The following is an 18,134-nucleotide window of genomic DNA, read 5'->3' on the forward strand; positions in this document are numbered from 1 at the left end:
ACACTTTAATAAATGAAGGAAGACTGCATCGTACTTTCTGATCACTCTTGGCTAAATTAGATGCAAGATTGGAAATTTGTGTTATTGGGAACTCCCATAGTTATTTAAGTACCTTGTGGCACAGTGGTTAAAACTGCAGTATTAAAGCCAAAACTCTGCTCATGACCAAGGCTCAATCCCAAGTACATAGCTCGAGGTTCATTCAGCCTTCCATCTTTCCAAAGTTAGGGCATTGAGTACCCAGTTTGCTGGGGGTGGGACATGTGTAACTTTTATAATTACATTGTAAACCACTTGAAAGTGCTTAAATGCTATGGAGTGGTATATAAGTAGCATGCTTTAAGAGTTCTAGCAAGTGTTGAATGCAACTTTTATTGGACCCATGGCTTGAGGTGAGAAACTCAAGAATGCTGCAGGGTAGCAATTTTAGTTGGATAAAGGGTTACCACATAATACCATAGTCTCAGTCCATCCCAAATCCATATACAGTGGGGCCTCGCTTAGCGATTGCTTCATTTAACGACGAAATCGCTTAGCGACAACTTTTTCGGAGCGTTTTACGCTTCGTTTAACGATGGTCCCTATGGGCTATTTTCGCTTAGCGATGGTTAGGACCATGCTTCGCATAGCAATTAAATTTTGGGCCCCCTGTTTCGCTTAACGATGGTTTAAACAGCCTCATGTTTCCTGTTTTTTAAATGTTTTTCTGTTATTTATAAAGTTAAAGTTTACTCTTTAAAATGTTTGAAATCATAAAGTGCACTTAATAAACCCTTTGTTAACCAAATTTGACTTTGTTCTGACTCTTTTTTAATTTGTTGTTGTATTTTTCCCCCCATTGAGATGCACTGAATAGGTTTCAATGCATTTCAATTGGAGAACTGCGTTTCGCTTAGCGATGTTTCCTATGGCGATTTTCGCTTAAGGACGGAAATTCTTTCCTATTGGAACGGATTATCCGGTTTTCAATGCATTTCAATGGGAAACCGCGTTTCGCTTAGCGATGAAATCGCTTAGCAGCGATTTTTTTGGAACCAATTAACATCGTTAAGCGAGGCACCACTGTACCTTACAGTTGCCATGAACTTCTAAAGAGCTGTGTGACATCTTCATCATGGATATCCCGTATCAAGTCCTGTTGGCTCCCAAACAAAAGAAAGACTTCCTTGTTAGCAATATACAGTCTATGCGGTCTTAAAGACAGAAAACGCTATTTACCTTTTCCTGATAAAGTTTATGAAGCCACTTTGCTGCTTCTTTTTCATCTAAAGGAATATCTTCTAGAGGAAACCGCCTAGTGTGTTTAAAAAGATCCAGAAAGAGCTTTTATTATTGAGTGAATAAGCACAACATATACATTTTCAGTTTTTATGCTACTTCCACTTTTATCTCGCATGCATTTTTAAGCCTTGAACTATTGGCAGAAATAATCAGATTGACTGGAATCAGGAGATTTTAGTCAACTCCTCTTTTTTCTTTGTTGCCAGAATTTTTCTTTTATATTCCTCTACAGTGATGTGAGGTATGCACATCTGTGTATGTCTATGATAAAGCTTGTATTGAATAACTGATACATGTCCAATCCGCACTCAACATGAATAGTGCCAAGAGTAGATTCTACTTTCAAGGATGCACATCAGCCCTACAATATATCAAGTAACAAGAGAAATATAGCCTATATTCACTATCAAGCATAATAAACTGAACCTGCAACTTTCCCTCAAATGTTCTCCTTTTTTTAGAGTTTAGCAGTGAAGCAACATTGGTTAAATTCCAGTCACTCATCTCTTTCCCTGCTGGTCAGTGTCCCATCTTTCATTCATTCTAACAGAGCTGTAAAACCAAATTTGGAAATTCATGTGCTCATCATGGCAGCCTCCATAACTGGTGCTCCATCAAGAAGAATCCTGAAAAAGCAGGCAGTTGGATCTGTCAAGATCAATAAGTGAGAAGCTGGTCTTTTGTAATATTATTTGATTTTAATTGCCCATTCAAGACCAACCAAATACTTTGCCTTACATTTGGGATAGCTTACAACAGTATACCGCTCTTGGAAAAATCCACGTCTGTCCCAGCTATCGTAAGGATTATAACTAATACTATTGGAACCATCCACCAAAACACAGATGCATCACCCTGACAACATATGAAATTTGGACAGGTCTCGCACTACAAAAATAGCTAAGCACAATAGAGCAACCACAAGAAGCCCTAGAGTCACAACCCATAACAAATGTTCTATCTCCACTGAAACATTCATTTCCATTCATTGCCTCAAGACTTGTTTTGGAAATATTCTAGACAAACAGGACCATATAGCAGGGGTGGAGAACACATGACCCTCTAGGTTCCCAAAGTGGTCTGTATGGACCCCCAGGGGTCGATTTCGACTTGCAGGGGGTCCACATCAGAGAGTAAAACATTGGGGGGTGGTGCAAGTTTAGACTTGTATCAAAGCTTTGCAGGGGGTAGGGGGTCTACGGAAAACAAATAAGTCGGCAAGTGGTCTGCGGGGCAAAAAAGTTTGGGAACCTATGCTAGACTAGAACTCACAGCAATCCTAACCAGTATAGCCAATAGTGATGTTATTGTACTCCAGCAACAATCAGAAGGTTTCAAGTTCTCCATCCCTGGCTACAGAGTGAAATGGAGTTGTTTTCACTGCTACACTTCCTAACGAGCCTCTGTAAAATTCTGTTTGCAAAATCAACTTTACAAAAGGCCGCAATCCTATGTATACTTACCTGGGAGTAACACCCTTTGAACCCAGTGGAAATTACCCCTGAGTAAACATGCATAGGATTGCACTTTTATTCATAGTTAGGCAGAATCTTTCCCAGATGTTGTAAAAATTGGAACATGACCATCTGTTGTTTCCCCTGCTCATTTTAAAAAAGGTATACCAATGAACACTTGTTGCAAAATATCCACCCTGAATCCAAAGGGTTATCATGTGCATATACTTAGATTTATAGACTAAACTACGAAATGCTCCCCTTGTTAGATATTATCAATGACTATTCTAACTGTCAAGTTCTTTCATGCATTTTAATACAAATGTCACTGAAAACCCTAGAGGGCTGCATCCCTGGAATGCATGGGCCACTAGAGGGTGCCCATATCCAGAACATGTTGATCATTTAGCAAGCATTCTGCTTTTCAGAGTCTATTATGAAATTAGAGAAAATTAACATTTAATTGAGAAAGCACAGTGAAAAGGAGCTGAAAGCCAGATTGACTTCAGCTATTTAGAAGAGCCTGAAGGCTACTGTTTAACAAGACTGGACTATACACTTTGTTTATTCACTGTTTTTAAGAGGTGGTGGTACCATTGTTTGAAACCTGAGATAATGCACTTCAAGTGCATTTTTCAAATCAAACATGAAATTAACTATAACATAGCAAGAACAAATCAGTATTTTTAAAGGATTTGTACAATAGGGATTTTCATATTTGTCTTCACACTTCATACTAAATGTGCAATGAAAACAAGCCTGAACAGTTAACAGTTATGAACCAGTTGATCCCAACTTTGGCTAGCACAGATGTTGTTGAATTGCATCTCCCAGAACTTCCTGAAAGCACAGCTGGTGGTGAAGGCTTCTGGGAATTGCAGTTCAAGAACACCTCGGTTACCCAAAGTTGGGAACCACTGGTATAAACCCATGGTTTATGTGTATGAGAGAGAAACAGAGAGAGAGAGAGAGAAGCATAGGGTGTAGCTCCACGACTATTTTCCTGCCTTGTACTCTGAACTAAAGGAGTAACTACATTCTTGGAACATTTTTACTAAATACCAAACATAGCTAGCACCGTGTTATAATGCAGAAATACAGATCAACAGAACAGAGAAATGGGAAATGCATCTATCAAACATTCTTCTCTGCAACCCCCCCCCTCGCATCTTCCAAGTAAATAACATTGCTATCGGGCTATATTACAAAATTCTGATGCACATGTTTAAATCCAGTGTTGAAACCCCTTGTTTTAATTGGTAAGTTTTATTATATATTTGTCCATATTATATATATATATGTCCAGACAATATATGGACATGGCAACTCTCAAATACATGCTGTACATGAAGGCTCACCTGACACACATATCTGCTTCGTATTTCTTCCCATAAAGGATCCCTAGTAGGGATGGGTTCTTGTTTCCTCTGAAGTTTAACGTTACATCATACACTGCTGAAACTGTTATAAGCAAGATATATCCATCACTTCAGTTTCCAGACTGTTAGGATTCAACTTACTTAATAATTATACTAAAAGCACAAGCATAGATATAAACAAGTGACACACTTGAGTCTGGCAGCACATATTTCTTCACTGGCCAGGACTACGTATACCCAAAACAACTTACTGTGCTGTAACTCTAACAGCACTAAACTGATCAGGCACAGCAATCCATTCCAATCAGCTAAATGTGCATATGCCCCCTACTTGCCTTAGGGCTAGCTCCTGTATAATATCAAACCACAATCTGCCTGCAAAGAAGGTAAAAGCCATGGTTTGATCATTCTGGTTTGCAGGGAGTTAATGGCAGCATTCAGATATAGCATTACACCACAGTTTAGTGATGTGCTAGTGAGCATCCATCTCACTCTTTCCCTTTCCTCATTCACTCTGCTGCAGTGGAGTGGAGACGAAGCTGTGTGGAGATTTTGCTCCCATTTAAAACTATACAACGCCCACAGTTACACCTGAACTGGGACAAACTCTGGTTAGTTTATTTGCGGTTTTTCCCAAACAAGTTAACATGAATCTATGGTTTCTCCTCCTGATTTGAACAGCCAAACCATAATTAAAAGTAACAACAAAATAGCAATTAATTTAAATCAAAAATGTCTGATCTATTTGTTTATATCAGCAAATTGCAGTTTGCCATGGTTTATCAAATCCATTAAATGCACAAGTGGGTATCTCACACTTCCTGATGTTCACAGGACTTTAAATCTCACTGATATTTCTCTTTGTTTTCTACTTAGGAGAACAGAAGGGAAGAAAGATTTCAAGTTGCAAAGGGAAGCTCTTGCATTGCTATCATTGGTCAATTAAGAAACATACTATTACAACTTCTTAGGAAATTGACATATGGAGGTCACTGTGGTTAAGGAGTGGTATGAAATAAGGCAATTCACCTTGTGTCATTAGAGAGAAAACTTGTGCAACTTTCTAGATTCTTTTAGTCCCACAATCTACAGCATTTCTGATGCTGGTAGCTGGCAAGATAACCATCAAGCATGTAACCCAACAACAGTATTTCACCAACCATCTGTCCTATTTAACAGCCTAGTGTGTGGTGTAACACAAACTTACACCTCACATACATCCTGAGAGTGTTAATTAGACTATGTTTGCATAGCACTTAAGAAATGTGAACTGCTAAGCAGCATTATTAATTTCTCTACATTTAAAAAAACTAGTAAATGTATTAGACTATTTAACATAAGAACAACTAGCAGTTTAAATGCCAGCATTTACGTCAAGGTAGGTTTTGCATTTAAGAACAGCAACAACAAATATAATGGCCAACAGCAAGGACTGGGCCAAAAGATCATGGTTAATGAGAATTTGGATAACAAAAAGTATAAACCAGTTAATATACAGAAATTATAAAAAAAATTAACCAGTAAAAGAAAAAAATCATAAATTGGACTAAATTGAATATATCAGTGCTAGGGAGAATAGCATTAGTCAAAGCACATTTATTACCAACATTTTTATTTTTATTTCATAATATACCAGTACAACCTGAAATTAAAAAAACAAAATTATGAAAAAAAAAACCCTCAAAAGTTTGATTGGCAGAAAAGGGAAAAAGCTAAGGTTCATAAGCTGTGTAAAATATGGTCAAAGCATAAAGGGAGGGCTAGGGATACCATAATTAATAAAGTATTATGAAGCCTTTCAAATTGCTCAAGTAATAAAGTGTATATGGACAGAAGAAATCCCAGATTGGGTTTAAATGGAAGGAGAGGAGGATAATGGTGTAGTTAACACTTATATTTATACAATGGAATCAATTAGAAAGAAGGAAGAATTACAAAATCCTTATGAGACACTGAAAATATGGCATAAATACAGGAGATTATTTGCTCCACCTATATCCCCTCTATGCCCCATACTGGATTATCCGAAATTTAAATCAAGAGAGAAATATGTACAATTCAAAAATTGGAAAAGAATTCGAATTTATAGAATAAGAGACCTATTTGACGCAGGGAAATCAATAACAATTAGAGGACAAAACAAAGGAAATAAAAACTAATTGGCTACAATTAATACAGGTAAGAAATTTGGCAATTTATTTATACCAAAGTTTTGGACCTATGAGAATGCTCACAGAACTGGAACAATATAGTATAGAAAAAGATCAAAATAAAAGGAAGGGAATAACTTCAGTAAGATGTAAACATTTGGTTGAGAAAGCATTTCCCAGGGTATGGGATCTAAAATAACATGGGAAACAAATTTGAATATTAATATATCAAAGAAAGAATGGATGGAAATATGGACCACATATCTATATAAATCAATATCAGTTAAAACAAAAGAAATGCTTTGAAGGTAGTCCATAGATGGTATTGGCACCCCACAAAATTAATGGAGAACTCTCCGATAGGTGCTGGGAGAAACTGTGTAAGTAAAGGCACACAACACATGTGGATCTCTTGCCCCAAAGTGGAAGCATATTGGCGGGGAAAATTAAATGGATAGAAACACTGTTGAATCAAAAAATAATTTAAAATGAAGCTTTATTATTATTTTCAATATTTAAGGGTAGAAATGAAAAATTATTTAATAAAGACCTAATTGCACATCTTATTGGTGCAGTAAGAACTGAAATTGCACAAAACTGGAGAAATGCTCAGGATCTTTCAGTACAAAAATTTGAGAGCAGAATCTGGCAAATGGTCCTGATGGAAAAGTTGACCAATCAAATTAAAATATATAGAGGAGAAATAAAACAGGATAAATTCATGAAAACCTGGCAACCATTATTAACATATGGAATTAGCTCAAGAAAAGAAGAATGGGAAATGGGAAGTAAATTGGATTACTGGTATGTAATATTTTAAAAGAATTAATTAATTGTGTTAAAATATGAACTAATGGATGTGTAAAGAAAGATAATGTGCTGATGGGCTGTAGGTGATATGATAGTATTGTACTACAGTTCTAACTACCATTGCCATACTATCGATGTTAATAAAATAATTTTTAAAAATTTGAAAAATTTTAAAAAATTAAAAGATCATGGTTAATAAACACTGCAAGCAAAGCCAAGGAAACAAATACCTGTTCCCCTGAGACACTGGACAGCAGTAGTGAAACCTCTGGTTCTGGGCAACAGGTGATATTTGAGTTTAGGTAACCCCTTGGATTCTGCCACCTCCATGCTGATACGATGCTTGGTCTCTGTAAAACGAGTTCCTTCACAATACAAGAGAAACTGTGGTAAAATAAAAAGGGAAAAAAGGTCTAGTACTATTGTTTAAATAGTATTACAGTGGGGTCTTGACTTGAGAACTTAATCCATATTGGAAGGCGGTTCTCAAGTCAAAAAGTTCTCAGGTCAAATCTGCATTTCCCATAGGAATGCATTGAAAATCATTTGATCCGTATCTGCTCTTTTCCGTCCATAGAAACTAATGGGAAGCTGCTATTGTGCCTTCGACCACTAGAGGGGGATATTTTGTGTCTTTTTTCTTAGGTCAAGAAAGGTTCAGGGAAGGCAGGGAAAATACAGTCCAGGCAGTACAGTACCAGGCAGTCTGAAGACTGTCTCCCAATCCACTCTCTAAACGCTGGGAGGAGTGAGGAAGCAGACAGGCACCCTCTTCACTGGCCAACAGTTAACTGAAAGTTCAAATTTTGCACTTTTCCTGCCTCCCACGTGGTTTTTTCAGTTCTTAACTCAAATCTAAGTATGTAAGTCAAGTCAATATTTTCCTATGAGAGTGGTTCTTAAGTCAAAATGTTCTTAACTCAAGCCGTTCTTAAGTCAAGACCCCACTGTATTATTGTCTTTTTTTTTTTTTTAAAGTATGTACTGTATACATGTGAATGACCAATATAAACACATTGGCAACTGGCTTTGAATCTAGAAACATCTCTTTCAGAAGGAGAATTGCAAGATGCCAAAAGGCCCAATTTTGGTAGATTCCCTTCTTCTTGCAAAAATCTCCAACAGGCGATAAAGAGAAAATTCCCAGAGACTGTATTCCTCCTTCAAGGGTGGAGGCCTTGCAAGCCAAATTCATTTTAGGAGAAATTGTCAGAATCTTACTTCAGCCCTCTAGTGCTGGATTTGCATCCTCTATCACAGCAAAGGGGAACAAGCTAGTTTAGAAAGGCACAGGGCCAACAATATGGAACATATCATTCTCCAAGATAAGGAAGCAGTTGCCTGTTTCCACTGTGTTCCATTTAGGGTCCTGATGTCTCACCTGCTTCCCAATTCCTGACTTAAATTGTGTGTTCATACAGTGAGCTTGCTGGCTGACTCAATTCATCCATACTTAGGACTTAATGGCAGCCTTGACATTGGATACTGGCCAGTGAGATGGACCCTGGAACTCATACTATTTCCTCACCTGCTTAAAACATCTTCTATGTCATGGGGGACCAAATCTGTATCTGTTTAACCCCAGGGTAGGTTAGCAATAGACATGTTGTTTTTCTATCTATCCATATACAGTATACAGCAAAACTGAATATAGCATTTCTAATAGCATATTTCTAAACAATTTCATATATTATTTCTGTATTAGTAAAAGCTTGTACTAGGATTTATTATACGCTAGTACTGTATAATAATATTATTAGCATAGGCATCCTTCAGTCTCGAGAGACTATGGTAACATGCTCTGAATCAAGGAGTGTCCTCTCCAGAGCATGAAGCCTGGGTAAAGTAATATGGAGGATAGGCTGTTACCCAAGCAGCAGATTCCCCCCTCTCCACGTTGCTGAAATGGTCCAATGGAAAGGCGAGAGCCAATACAACTGGTTCCAGCAACGTTGCAGGAGTTGGCAGAACGACACGAACTGCCTCCGGGACTCCAGCTCCAGATTTTGCCTCGAGGTTTACTCCTGAAGCCTTTTCCATGAGTGGATATAGCCACAAGGCAGTGGAGGTTTGAAATCATACACTAGTAAAATAGCATTAAAATATTATTAAAATAGCATGGTGTAACATAATGATATTGCAAAGCCACTTCTGCAAAATCCATTCTTGAGCATAATACCCAAATATGTACCATATGCTGCCTGGGGAATTTTGGGAGTTGTAGTCCATAAACACAAATCTGCACACCTCCAATGACCCCCAAAGTAAGGTGGGAATGTCACAAAATAAGCTGCAAAAACCAAGGAATAGTTTCATTTCTCGATCCTAGTGGGACTTAGGTATGCATTGACTTCATAGGTCTCATTGATTCAGTGGGTCTCTTCTATCCGAGACTAACCACTGGATTTAGCTGTAAGGATTTTAGTTAACAATCACTGTACACTCATCCATCATAGAACACAGAGGACAGACTGCATACTATATATTATTACACATGACCCCATCTATAAAAACATTAATCAATTTAATATGACGAGATAAATATGGAACATACAGGGCTATAATTTTTATGATCCTATTGAAAGTGCAGAAGAAGTGCTATGTAAAACGTACCCACATATATTCAGGATAATCAGACAGTCGTTTTAACCCTTCAACAACTGTGTCTCTGTCTTCCTCCCATTTTCTTTTGCAGAAAACAATCTCCAGGAAATACCATGTCCAGCCAATTAGAGGTACATATAGCAGTTCTTTTTTAGCAAGAACTTTTGAACTCTGCAAAAAAAAAAACCACCACAGAAAAAATTATGCTTGTTTCCCTTCAATTTACATATAATGCCATTTGCAAAAATGTTCTGATAGGTTTAGGGAGTATTTGGAAGTTCTAATTTATTTATTATACAGTATTATGTTCCACCTTTCCAGGAGCTCAAAGGAAGAGACATGGTTCTCCTGCTCAGCAGTTTATTCTCACCATAATAAGGAGTGACCGGAGGATTCTGGGAGTTGTAGTCCAAAAAGGTAATTTTTCTAAGTTTTGATTTTAGTCTGAGTTTGATAGTCTAACATTATGTCTCACTAGTGTTCTAATAGTGCAATTTAAAAATTTTGTTTTTATTGTTAGCAGTCAGGAAGATTTAACTAACGTGAATAGTTCAGAAAAAAACGAATAAATATCAACTGACACTTCTTCCAAGTAAGATCACCTCAATCAAATTATTAAAATATTCAAGGTTAAAACTACTCACCCCTAATACACCAAAGCGCTCTGTCATGGTCCAGCCACACAGAAAATCTATTTCGAAGTTGTGGTTCAGGATGATGATGACATGTTCTTTTCCAAACTTATCAACTGTGGCCTGATCTGAGAATAATGTACATTCTGTACCAGACCACCACTCCAGCAACATCACTAACTCTAGATCACAAAAATAAAGAAACAAAATAGATTAGCTGTTAGACTGGATGCCAGTATATGTTGCAGTCTGTTTCTAACTTGGCCTCTTCTTTAAGCTAGTACAGTGGTGCCTTGACTTACGAACGTCTCAACATACGACCATTTTGAGTTGCAACCAGCTCCGGCCACAAAATTTTGCTTCAACTTGCGGCCGGAGCTTCGAGTTGCAAACAAAAGAGGCGGGGGGGAAAGGCGGGGAATTCAAATTACAGGACTAACTGTTAGTAGGCAAAGAGTTTCCTTGTAGATCTTTTGCCTCCAACGGTTAGAGAGTGTGTGTCAGAGGAGGCTTCTGACTGCCTGGTGCTGTTTTCTTCTTATGGGTGAGTACATTTACAGGGTTTTGCAGGGTGGGTTTGGGGGGATTATGTTTCTGTGCTCTCATTTTTTTTGTTTATTTGGTGAGTGCTTTTTCCCCAGCCCCATCACATTTCGATGGGGTTGGCTGCGTGCGTGAGGGTGTTTTTTAATTTTTTTCCCCAGCCCCATCACATTCCAGGGATTTTTTGAGATTATTTTTCAGCCCCATCACATTCTGACGGGGCTTGCAGTGGTTGGTTGTGGTTTTTTGTGGGGGTTTTTTTGGTGTTTTGTCTGGAACGGATTAATCGCGTTCCAATGCATTTCTATGGGAAACGGTGCTTCGACTTACGGCCATCTTCTGGAACGGACTGTGGTCATAAGTCAAGGCACCACTATAGTTGTCAATTATGCAATTATATTGTTTACCTAGGACAGAAGATTCCTTCTTGGATACCTTAACCTGGTGGAAGGGTTGAGTATATCAGGGAAGTTGAGAACAATATCATTTGGAAGCAAGAATCAGTCTAGACTGATAGCAGGGTTACCCAAAGTAGAATGGCCAAAGCTGAGCCACCTGTCTAAGACATCTTTTTCAGCAATTAACAACTGCATCAGTGGAAGATGATTGGTAGTTCCAATAGTAATGAGCGTGTAGAAATTCTTGAAGGATAACTGATGGGCAGCAGTAATAATGGAAAAGGAAGAAAAGCCTTTATAGAGAGCACCAGGCACACTCAAGCTAATGCTTTCTAGTGCTATATTTTGAAAACTCTGTGATGAGACTATCAAAAAAATCAGAGATAGTGCTGGCAGATAAGACTCCCAGGTGGAACAAAGGATGTCTAAATAGTGCTTTTGGAAAGAACCTATTAGATTAAAGCTGAAATACTGATGTCTAAGGACACAAAATGAGAGCCTAATGGTGGATATCATGTATATATGAAACCTGGAATATGAGCAGTATGAATCAAAGCAAGTTTGGCAGTGTTTAAAAAAGAGAGAAATGGACTTCATGTGAGCAAACTAAAGTGGGTGGGAGCAGAGCATTTCAATTAGATAACTGCAAATGCCAGAATTGTACTAGTGTTCATGTAAAGTTTATGTCACTTTCAGCTGCTATTGCCTCTTATTATGTCTAAAACAATGGGCTAAATCCAATAGTTACTACCAACTAAAGTGTGCCTGCTGAATCAATGAGATATGTCTAAGTCTTGACTGAAGAAGCCCCATTTACTTAACATAGAAGTGGAAAAATATTCAGTATTAGGAGCAATTTTCTGCCTCAGTATCCTCTAGCTCCCAAAAATGTCCAAACCCTGCAACCCCCATCTTTTATTTTGAAAAATGGGCAATTTCTCTTGTTAAATGGTACTTTAGGCCTCCATATCCCATTTAAAGGGTGCATTACCATCCCATGAAGTTGGCTTGTTTGCTCTGTCTTTCTTTGCAAAAACAAGCAGGGCTTTGGGCCATAAAATCAGAGTCTTATTTTTCTGATTTAATGGGTTTTGTTCTAGTTCTGATGAAAAACTGGATTTCGCCTACCATATTCAAATAGTATGTATAAAGGTCGGGGGGGGGGAGAGAAAAGTAATCATCAAAAAGATGGAACAGCAAGCAAATATCAGCTGTTGTTGTTATGTGCTGTCAAGTTGGAACCAAGTTAGTGACCCTAACAGGGTTTTCAAGGAGTGGGTTTACCAGTTCCACTGCCCCTGGCAGTTTCCATGGCTGAGTGGGGATTCAAACCTTGTTCTCCAGAGCTGTAGTCTGCTATTCTATCCACTACACCACACTGAGAACCATCAGTTACAATCTTAAAATATCCATCAATTAAGCCAGTTAAAAGCAAGGGCTCACAACGAAATTCTCAGATTGAATAGCTGTCTCTCAGGAGGAATCCGAATGTATATGTGAAGCAGGCTCCTACTCAAGATGGGATGAGAAATCAGCTTTAGCTTCTAAATCTACTTTAGAATTCTGAAGGGTGAGGACTAGCGATGGGGATATTCGTATACAAATACGAATATCCCCGCACAGGTGGCGTTAACGAGGGTCCAACCCCATGGGGCCAGACAGTCCACTTACTGATCCGCCGTGGACAGCACGATTCTATGAATGGCTCCACAGTGCGCAATTCACTCACCACTCTTTGACCTTTCAGCAAGGTTTGTCCTCCCGCCTCTTGTCAGGGTGGTGAGCGGATTGCGCACTGCGGAGCCATTTGTAGAATTGCGCTGTCCACAGCGGGTCGGTGAGTGGACTGTCCAGCCATGGGGCTGGACCCTCGTTAACACCACCTGTGCGGGGATATTTGTATTCATATATGAATACTCCCATCTCTAGTGAGGACTGAAACATTCCACGAACTGCCCTTCTTCGTTTGGCTAATTATTTGATTTGATCTGATTCAAAGTATTTTTATTCCACCTTTCTCCTTAAAAAGGACACGGCACTTTATATCATTAAAAGACAATGATTTAAAAGCTAAAAACAGTACATATACAAATATTTAAAAAGAATCAAACAAATACCATATTAATGATGGTAAACAAAATCAACACCAAAAACACATTCAAAGCAACAAAGCACAATACTCCATTTAGAAACCCCACTCAAGACAGCCAGTCACTAAGGGAAAGAGGAAGGTCCTCATCTGTTTAGAGAAGGACAGCAAAGATGGGGCCAGCCTGGCCTCCTGTGGGACAGAGTTCCAGAGTTTGGGAGCAGTGATAGAAAACATCCTTGCCCTTGTCTTTACTAAAGGCATGGGGCCAAGAGAAAGGCCTCCCCTGATAATCTTAACACTCAGGCAAGTTCATAAAGGGAGACATGGTCCTTGAAATAGCTTGGACCCATCCGGTTTAGGGCTGTATAGGTAACCCAGCGATTTCCCTTCCGGAGCTGGCCGACTTTGTCTCCGCAGCACTGTTGGGATCCCCAAGGCTTCTGGTCTTGGGTGATTTCAACGTGCATGCGGGGGCAGAGGTTACCGGGCCAGCTCTTGAGTTCCTGGAAACCATGGCTTCCTTGAACATGTCCCAACATGTAAACGGCCCCACCCACGTGGGTGGCCATACGTTGGACTTGGTCTTTTCCACCAATTGGAGCGAGTGTGGTCTGGTGGTGACCGACCTTGTGTCGCTCCCCTTGTCATGGTCAGATCACCATCTGGTAAAATGTAAGGTTTCCGTGGCTCTCCCCCCTCGCAGGGAGCAGGGACCTATTTTCATGGTCCGCCCTCGAAGGCTACTGGATCCGGTTGGATTCCAGGATGCCATGAGAGGGGCCACGGCTGACCTGGCTAGCGCTCCTGTTGACGCTCTGGTTGACAGCTGGACCAAGGCTGCCACCAGGGCCGTAGACATGATCGCGCCTAAACGCCCTCTCCGTTGCAGAATGCGCCCGGCGCCTTGGTTTAACCAGGAGCTCCGAGCGCTGAAGCGACATAGGAGAAGGCTAGAGCGTAAGTGGAGGAAGGACCCGACGGATTATAATTGGATAGCTGTCAGGGTCGCAACTAACCTTTACCTCTCTAAGGTGAAGGCTGCTTGTCGAACTTACTTCGCTAACCGGATAAGCGAAGCGTCCAATCAGCAGGCGGAGTTATTCCATATAGTGCGCGACCTATCCGGAACTGGTCTTGGTGATAGGCCTCCCCCTAGTTTCTCACCTGACCAGTTTGCAGCCTTTTTTAAATCTAAAGTGGAGGCCATCCGCCGGGACCTCTCTCCTTTTTTGAACACAGTGAGTCGAGCAGAGATGTCCAGCGCTCCGTCTTGCCCGGTGATTTTTGACACCTTTCAGCCTGTCACGCCTGATTCGGTGGCCAAGGTGCTTGATCGCTGCCGTGCCACCACCTCCTCCCTTGACCCTTGCCCGGCCTGGCTAATCAAAGCAGCCAGGCCGATAACAACTGAATGGGCCACTGTAATAATAAATGGGTCTTTCCTTGAGGGCAGGTTTCCTTCTGCCCTCAAGGAAACACTCATTAGGCCCATAAGAAAGAAACCTAGTTTGGTGGCGGACGAAATTGGCAATTATAGGCCCGTCGCCAACGTTTCTTTCATGAGCAAGATGGTGGAGAGGGTGGTGGCCGACCAGCTTCAAGCTCACTTGGAAGAAACGGATGCCCTGGATCCATTTCAGTCGGGCTTCAGGCCGCGCCACGGAACAGAGACGGCATTGGTCGCCCTGTACGATGACCTACTGAGGGAGGCTGACAGGGGAAAAATTTCTCTGTTAGTCCTTCTCGACATCTCAGCGGCCTTCGATACCGTCGACCACGGTATCCTCCTGGGGAGGCTCTCCGAGCTGGGAATTGGTGGCCTGGCGCTTGCCTGGCTCCGTTCCTTCTTGGAGGACCGTCCCCAGAGAGTACAGCTTGGGGAGAGTGTCTCGGCCCCGTGGAGCCTCAATTGTGGGGTTCCACAGGGGTCGATTATCTCCCCAATGCTGTTTAATATCTTTATGAGGCCGCTGGGTGGGGTCATCAGGGGATGTGGAGCATCGTGTCATCAGTATGCGGATGACACCCAGCTCTACATCTCCTTTACTCCAACTGCAGGTGATGCCGTCCTGTCCCTCCAGCGCTGCCTGGGGACCGTACTGGAATGGATGCAGGAGAACGGGCTGAGGCTGAACCCGGACAAGACGGAGGTCTTGAGGGTGGGTGCCCCCACTGTTGGCGGCTTGGGTGACTCCCTCTCGTTTGGGGGGGTGACTCTTGCCGCAAAGAATGGGGTTCGCAGTCTGGGGATCCATCTGGACCCGGCGCTTTCCATGGAGACTCAGGTGGCGTCCGTGGTCCGCACCGCCTTTTTTCATCTTTGGCGGATAGCCCGGCTGCGACCCTATCTCGATGTGGGGGCGCTCACCACCCTGGTCCATGCGCTCGTAATCTCAAGATTAGACCACTGTAACGCGCTCTGCGTGGGGCTACCTTTGAGGCTGACGCGGAAACTCCAAGTGGTGCAGAATGCGGCGGCCAGACTCCTAAGTGGAGCTCGAAGATACCATCACATTTCTCCTATTCTGGCCGCGCTGCATTGGCTGCCCATTCGGTTCCGCGTTGACTTCAAAGTTCTGACGCTTACGTTTAAAGCCCTAAACGGTTTAGGGCCTCGATATTTGGCGGAACGCTTACTCCCACCCAGTTCTACCCGTGTCACCCGAGCGAGTCAGGAGGTGAGGCTGAGGAGCCTGACGCCGAGGGAGGCCCGGAAGGAAAAGACAAGAAACCGGGCCTTCTCGGCGGTGGCTCCTCGCCTCTGGAACAACTTACCTCCTGACATTCGCGCAGCTCCCTCGCTGGGTATTTTCAAGAAACAACTGAAAACATGGATGTTTAGGCAGGCCTTCCCCCTTTCTACCTAACACTTTCTTTTTCTGTTATAATATATCCCGTTTCTCGCCATCTTTGGGGGAAATTTTTTTTTTTTTATTCTATCTTAATTTATGTAAATTATTATTTGTGATGTGGTTTGTTATATGTTTCTTTTTAAATGCATGTTGTAAGCCGCCTAGAGTGGTCACAATTGACTAGATAGGCGGGGTATAAATGAAATAAATAAATAAATAATAAATAAATAAATAAATAAATAAATAAAACCAGCACTTAGAATGGTGCCTGAAAATTGCCTGGCAGCCAGTGAAGCTACTGTAACGGGAATTATGGGATCCCTGTAACCAGCCCCCATTAACAATCTGGCTGCAGTGTTTTGGACCTGCTGAAGTTTCCAAGCACTTTCCAAAGGCAGCCCCACCTAAGCGTGTTACAGTAATCCAGCTGGGATGTAACTAAGGCATGATCAGATCTCTCCAGGAAATGATGGTAAGCAACCATAAACCTGCAACCCAAGCACCATTCAGTGGAATGCTTATTTCAGCAAAAGATCTCCAAACTGCCTTTAAACACAAAAAGTTGCTTCTGTTGTTTAAAGAAGAAGACAACTTAAACTCCTGAAGGGAAAAGAGAAATGACATTTCTTGCTATGTAGGGTTACAGGCACTGCTGAGTTTATCCACCTACTTCAGTTACTGTCTGGTTTTAAATTACAGCCCATCATAAAACTGAAGGCAGTTAACAATGGTGTATGTTGTTCTTTGTCTCCAAATTAAGGTCCTCAAGCCTCACCAATATCTTTTCACCCAATGCAAATTCTCTTTTGGATTAAAAAAGGGGGGGATCCTATTGGCTCCATTGGGCAAGTTAAACATATCTGGACTGCCAGATTACAGCTGCCCCCACCCCCAGCCATTGCCTCTTTTCTAACAGTTCTTTAGGACACAAAATAGCCTGAGAGCAAAGTAAAAAGAGAGAGAGAGAGAGAGAAAAAAGATCTAGTGAAATATTTTATAGCCTGAAGGATTGACTTCACCAGCATAGGGAAACAAAAAACAAGGATCTTGGTTTTCCGGGCTTGTCAAGCTCCAATATTGACATTTAAGAAGTTGGATTTATTTGTACATTTAAAAGCTCTGGGCAAAACTGGTCCTACAGAAGAAAATTTGTTGGCAGTTCCTGACAGATTTCTCCAGTGCTAGATTTTACTCTGACCTGTGTGGTTTAAAAGAGAAATTGGAAATCAAATAAGGGTATAATTTATAATAGCTATATGCTACATAAGAACTGGCCAGCCAAGTGGTGTGTATGTGTTTTAATAAGAAGCAAGCAGCAATTAAGGTCCTGAGCTGATGGGCTCAACCTTTAAGTGCTCCAGCTTCAAATACTTTTCTAAGATTTTAATATTCTCACAGTCTAGCTTTGTATTATTCTGGTGATTAGCAAACCTAAAATGGAACAATTTAGCTCTTACTCTAGCCAGAGCTTTTAGATCTGTATACTAGAGGTTTCAATATACTTCCATATATTAGAAGTTTAAACCAGGGCCTTAAGTCAAAAGATGGAAAAGCACAGTTTCTAAAAGCAAAGTTTCATCTTTTTCATTTTTGGGTTTGATTCTTGCAAGACTATTTTTAAAGCGATGAGCAACAAAATTAGCAATGGACAGCCCTTACACCTTAAACTCTGTATGTGTGTATTATGTGCTGTCAAATCACATCCAACTTACGGTGATCCTATTAGATTTTCAAGGTATGTAAGAGACTTAAAAAGTGCTAACCCCAGTGAATTACCATGGCTGAGCTCGGATTTGAACCCTGGTTTCTTGAGTCTTAGCTCTCAAATCTGTATACCCCAAATCAGATCTATATATATGAAATAAAAGTGGGAAAACGGATAAATGTAACTAAAACCTTAATCACATACTTGAAACAGATCACTAGCAGGATGTGGCCT

General features: G+C 40.9%; 1 protein-coding gene across 3 annotated transcripts in view; it reads right to left on the bottom strand.

Moving 5' to 3' along the window:
• The window catches only part of AGPAT3 (1-acylglycerol-3-phosphate O-acyltransferase 3), a 113,248-nt gene that overhangs the window by 5,756 nt on the left and 89,358 nt on the right, over window positions 1-18,134 (bottom strand). For all 3 annotated transcript variants that reach the window (XM_020783915.3, XM_078390508.1, XM_072994193.2), the window contains 5 exons: window positions 10,323-10,492; window positions 9,688-9,849; window positions 7,305-7,458; window positions 4,094-4,196; window positions 1,219-1,294 (listed from right to left, as the gene is read on the bottom strand). In XM_020783915.3, the coding sequence (XP_020639574.1) occupies window positions 1,219-1,294; window positions 4,094-4,196; window positions 7,305-7,458; window positions 9,688-9,849; window positions 10,323-10,492 (665 nt within the window). The remainder of the gene's footprint in view (window positions 1-1,218; window positions 1,295-4,093; window positions 4,197-7,304; window positions 7,459-9,687; window positions 9,850-10,322; window positions 10,493-18,134) is intronic.

This window comes from Pogona vitticeps, chromosome 3, assembly GCF_051106095.1.
Source record: "Pogona vitticeps strain Pit_001003342236 chromosome 3, PviZW2.1, whole genome shotgun sequence".
Taxonomy (NCBI): Eukaryota; Metazoa; Chordata; class Lepidosauria; order Squamata; family Agamidae; genus Pogona; species Pogona vitticeps.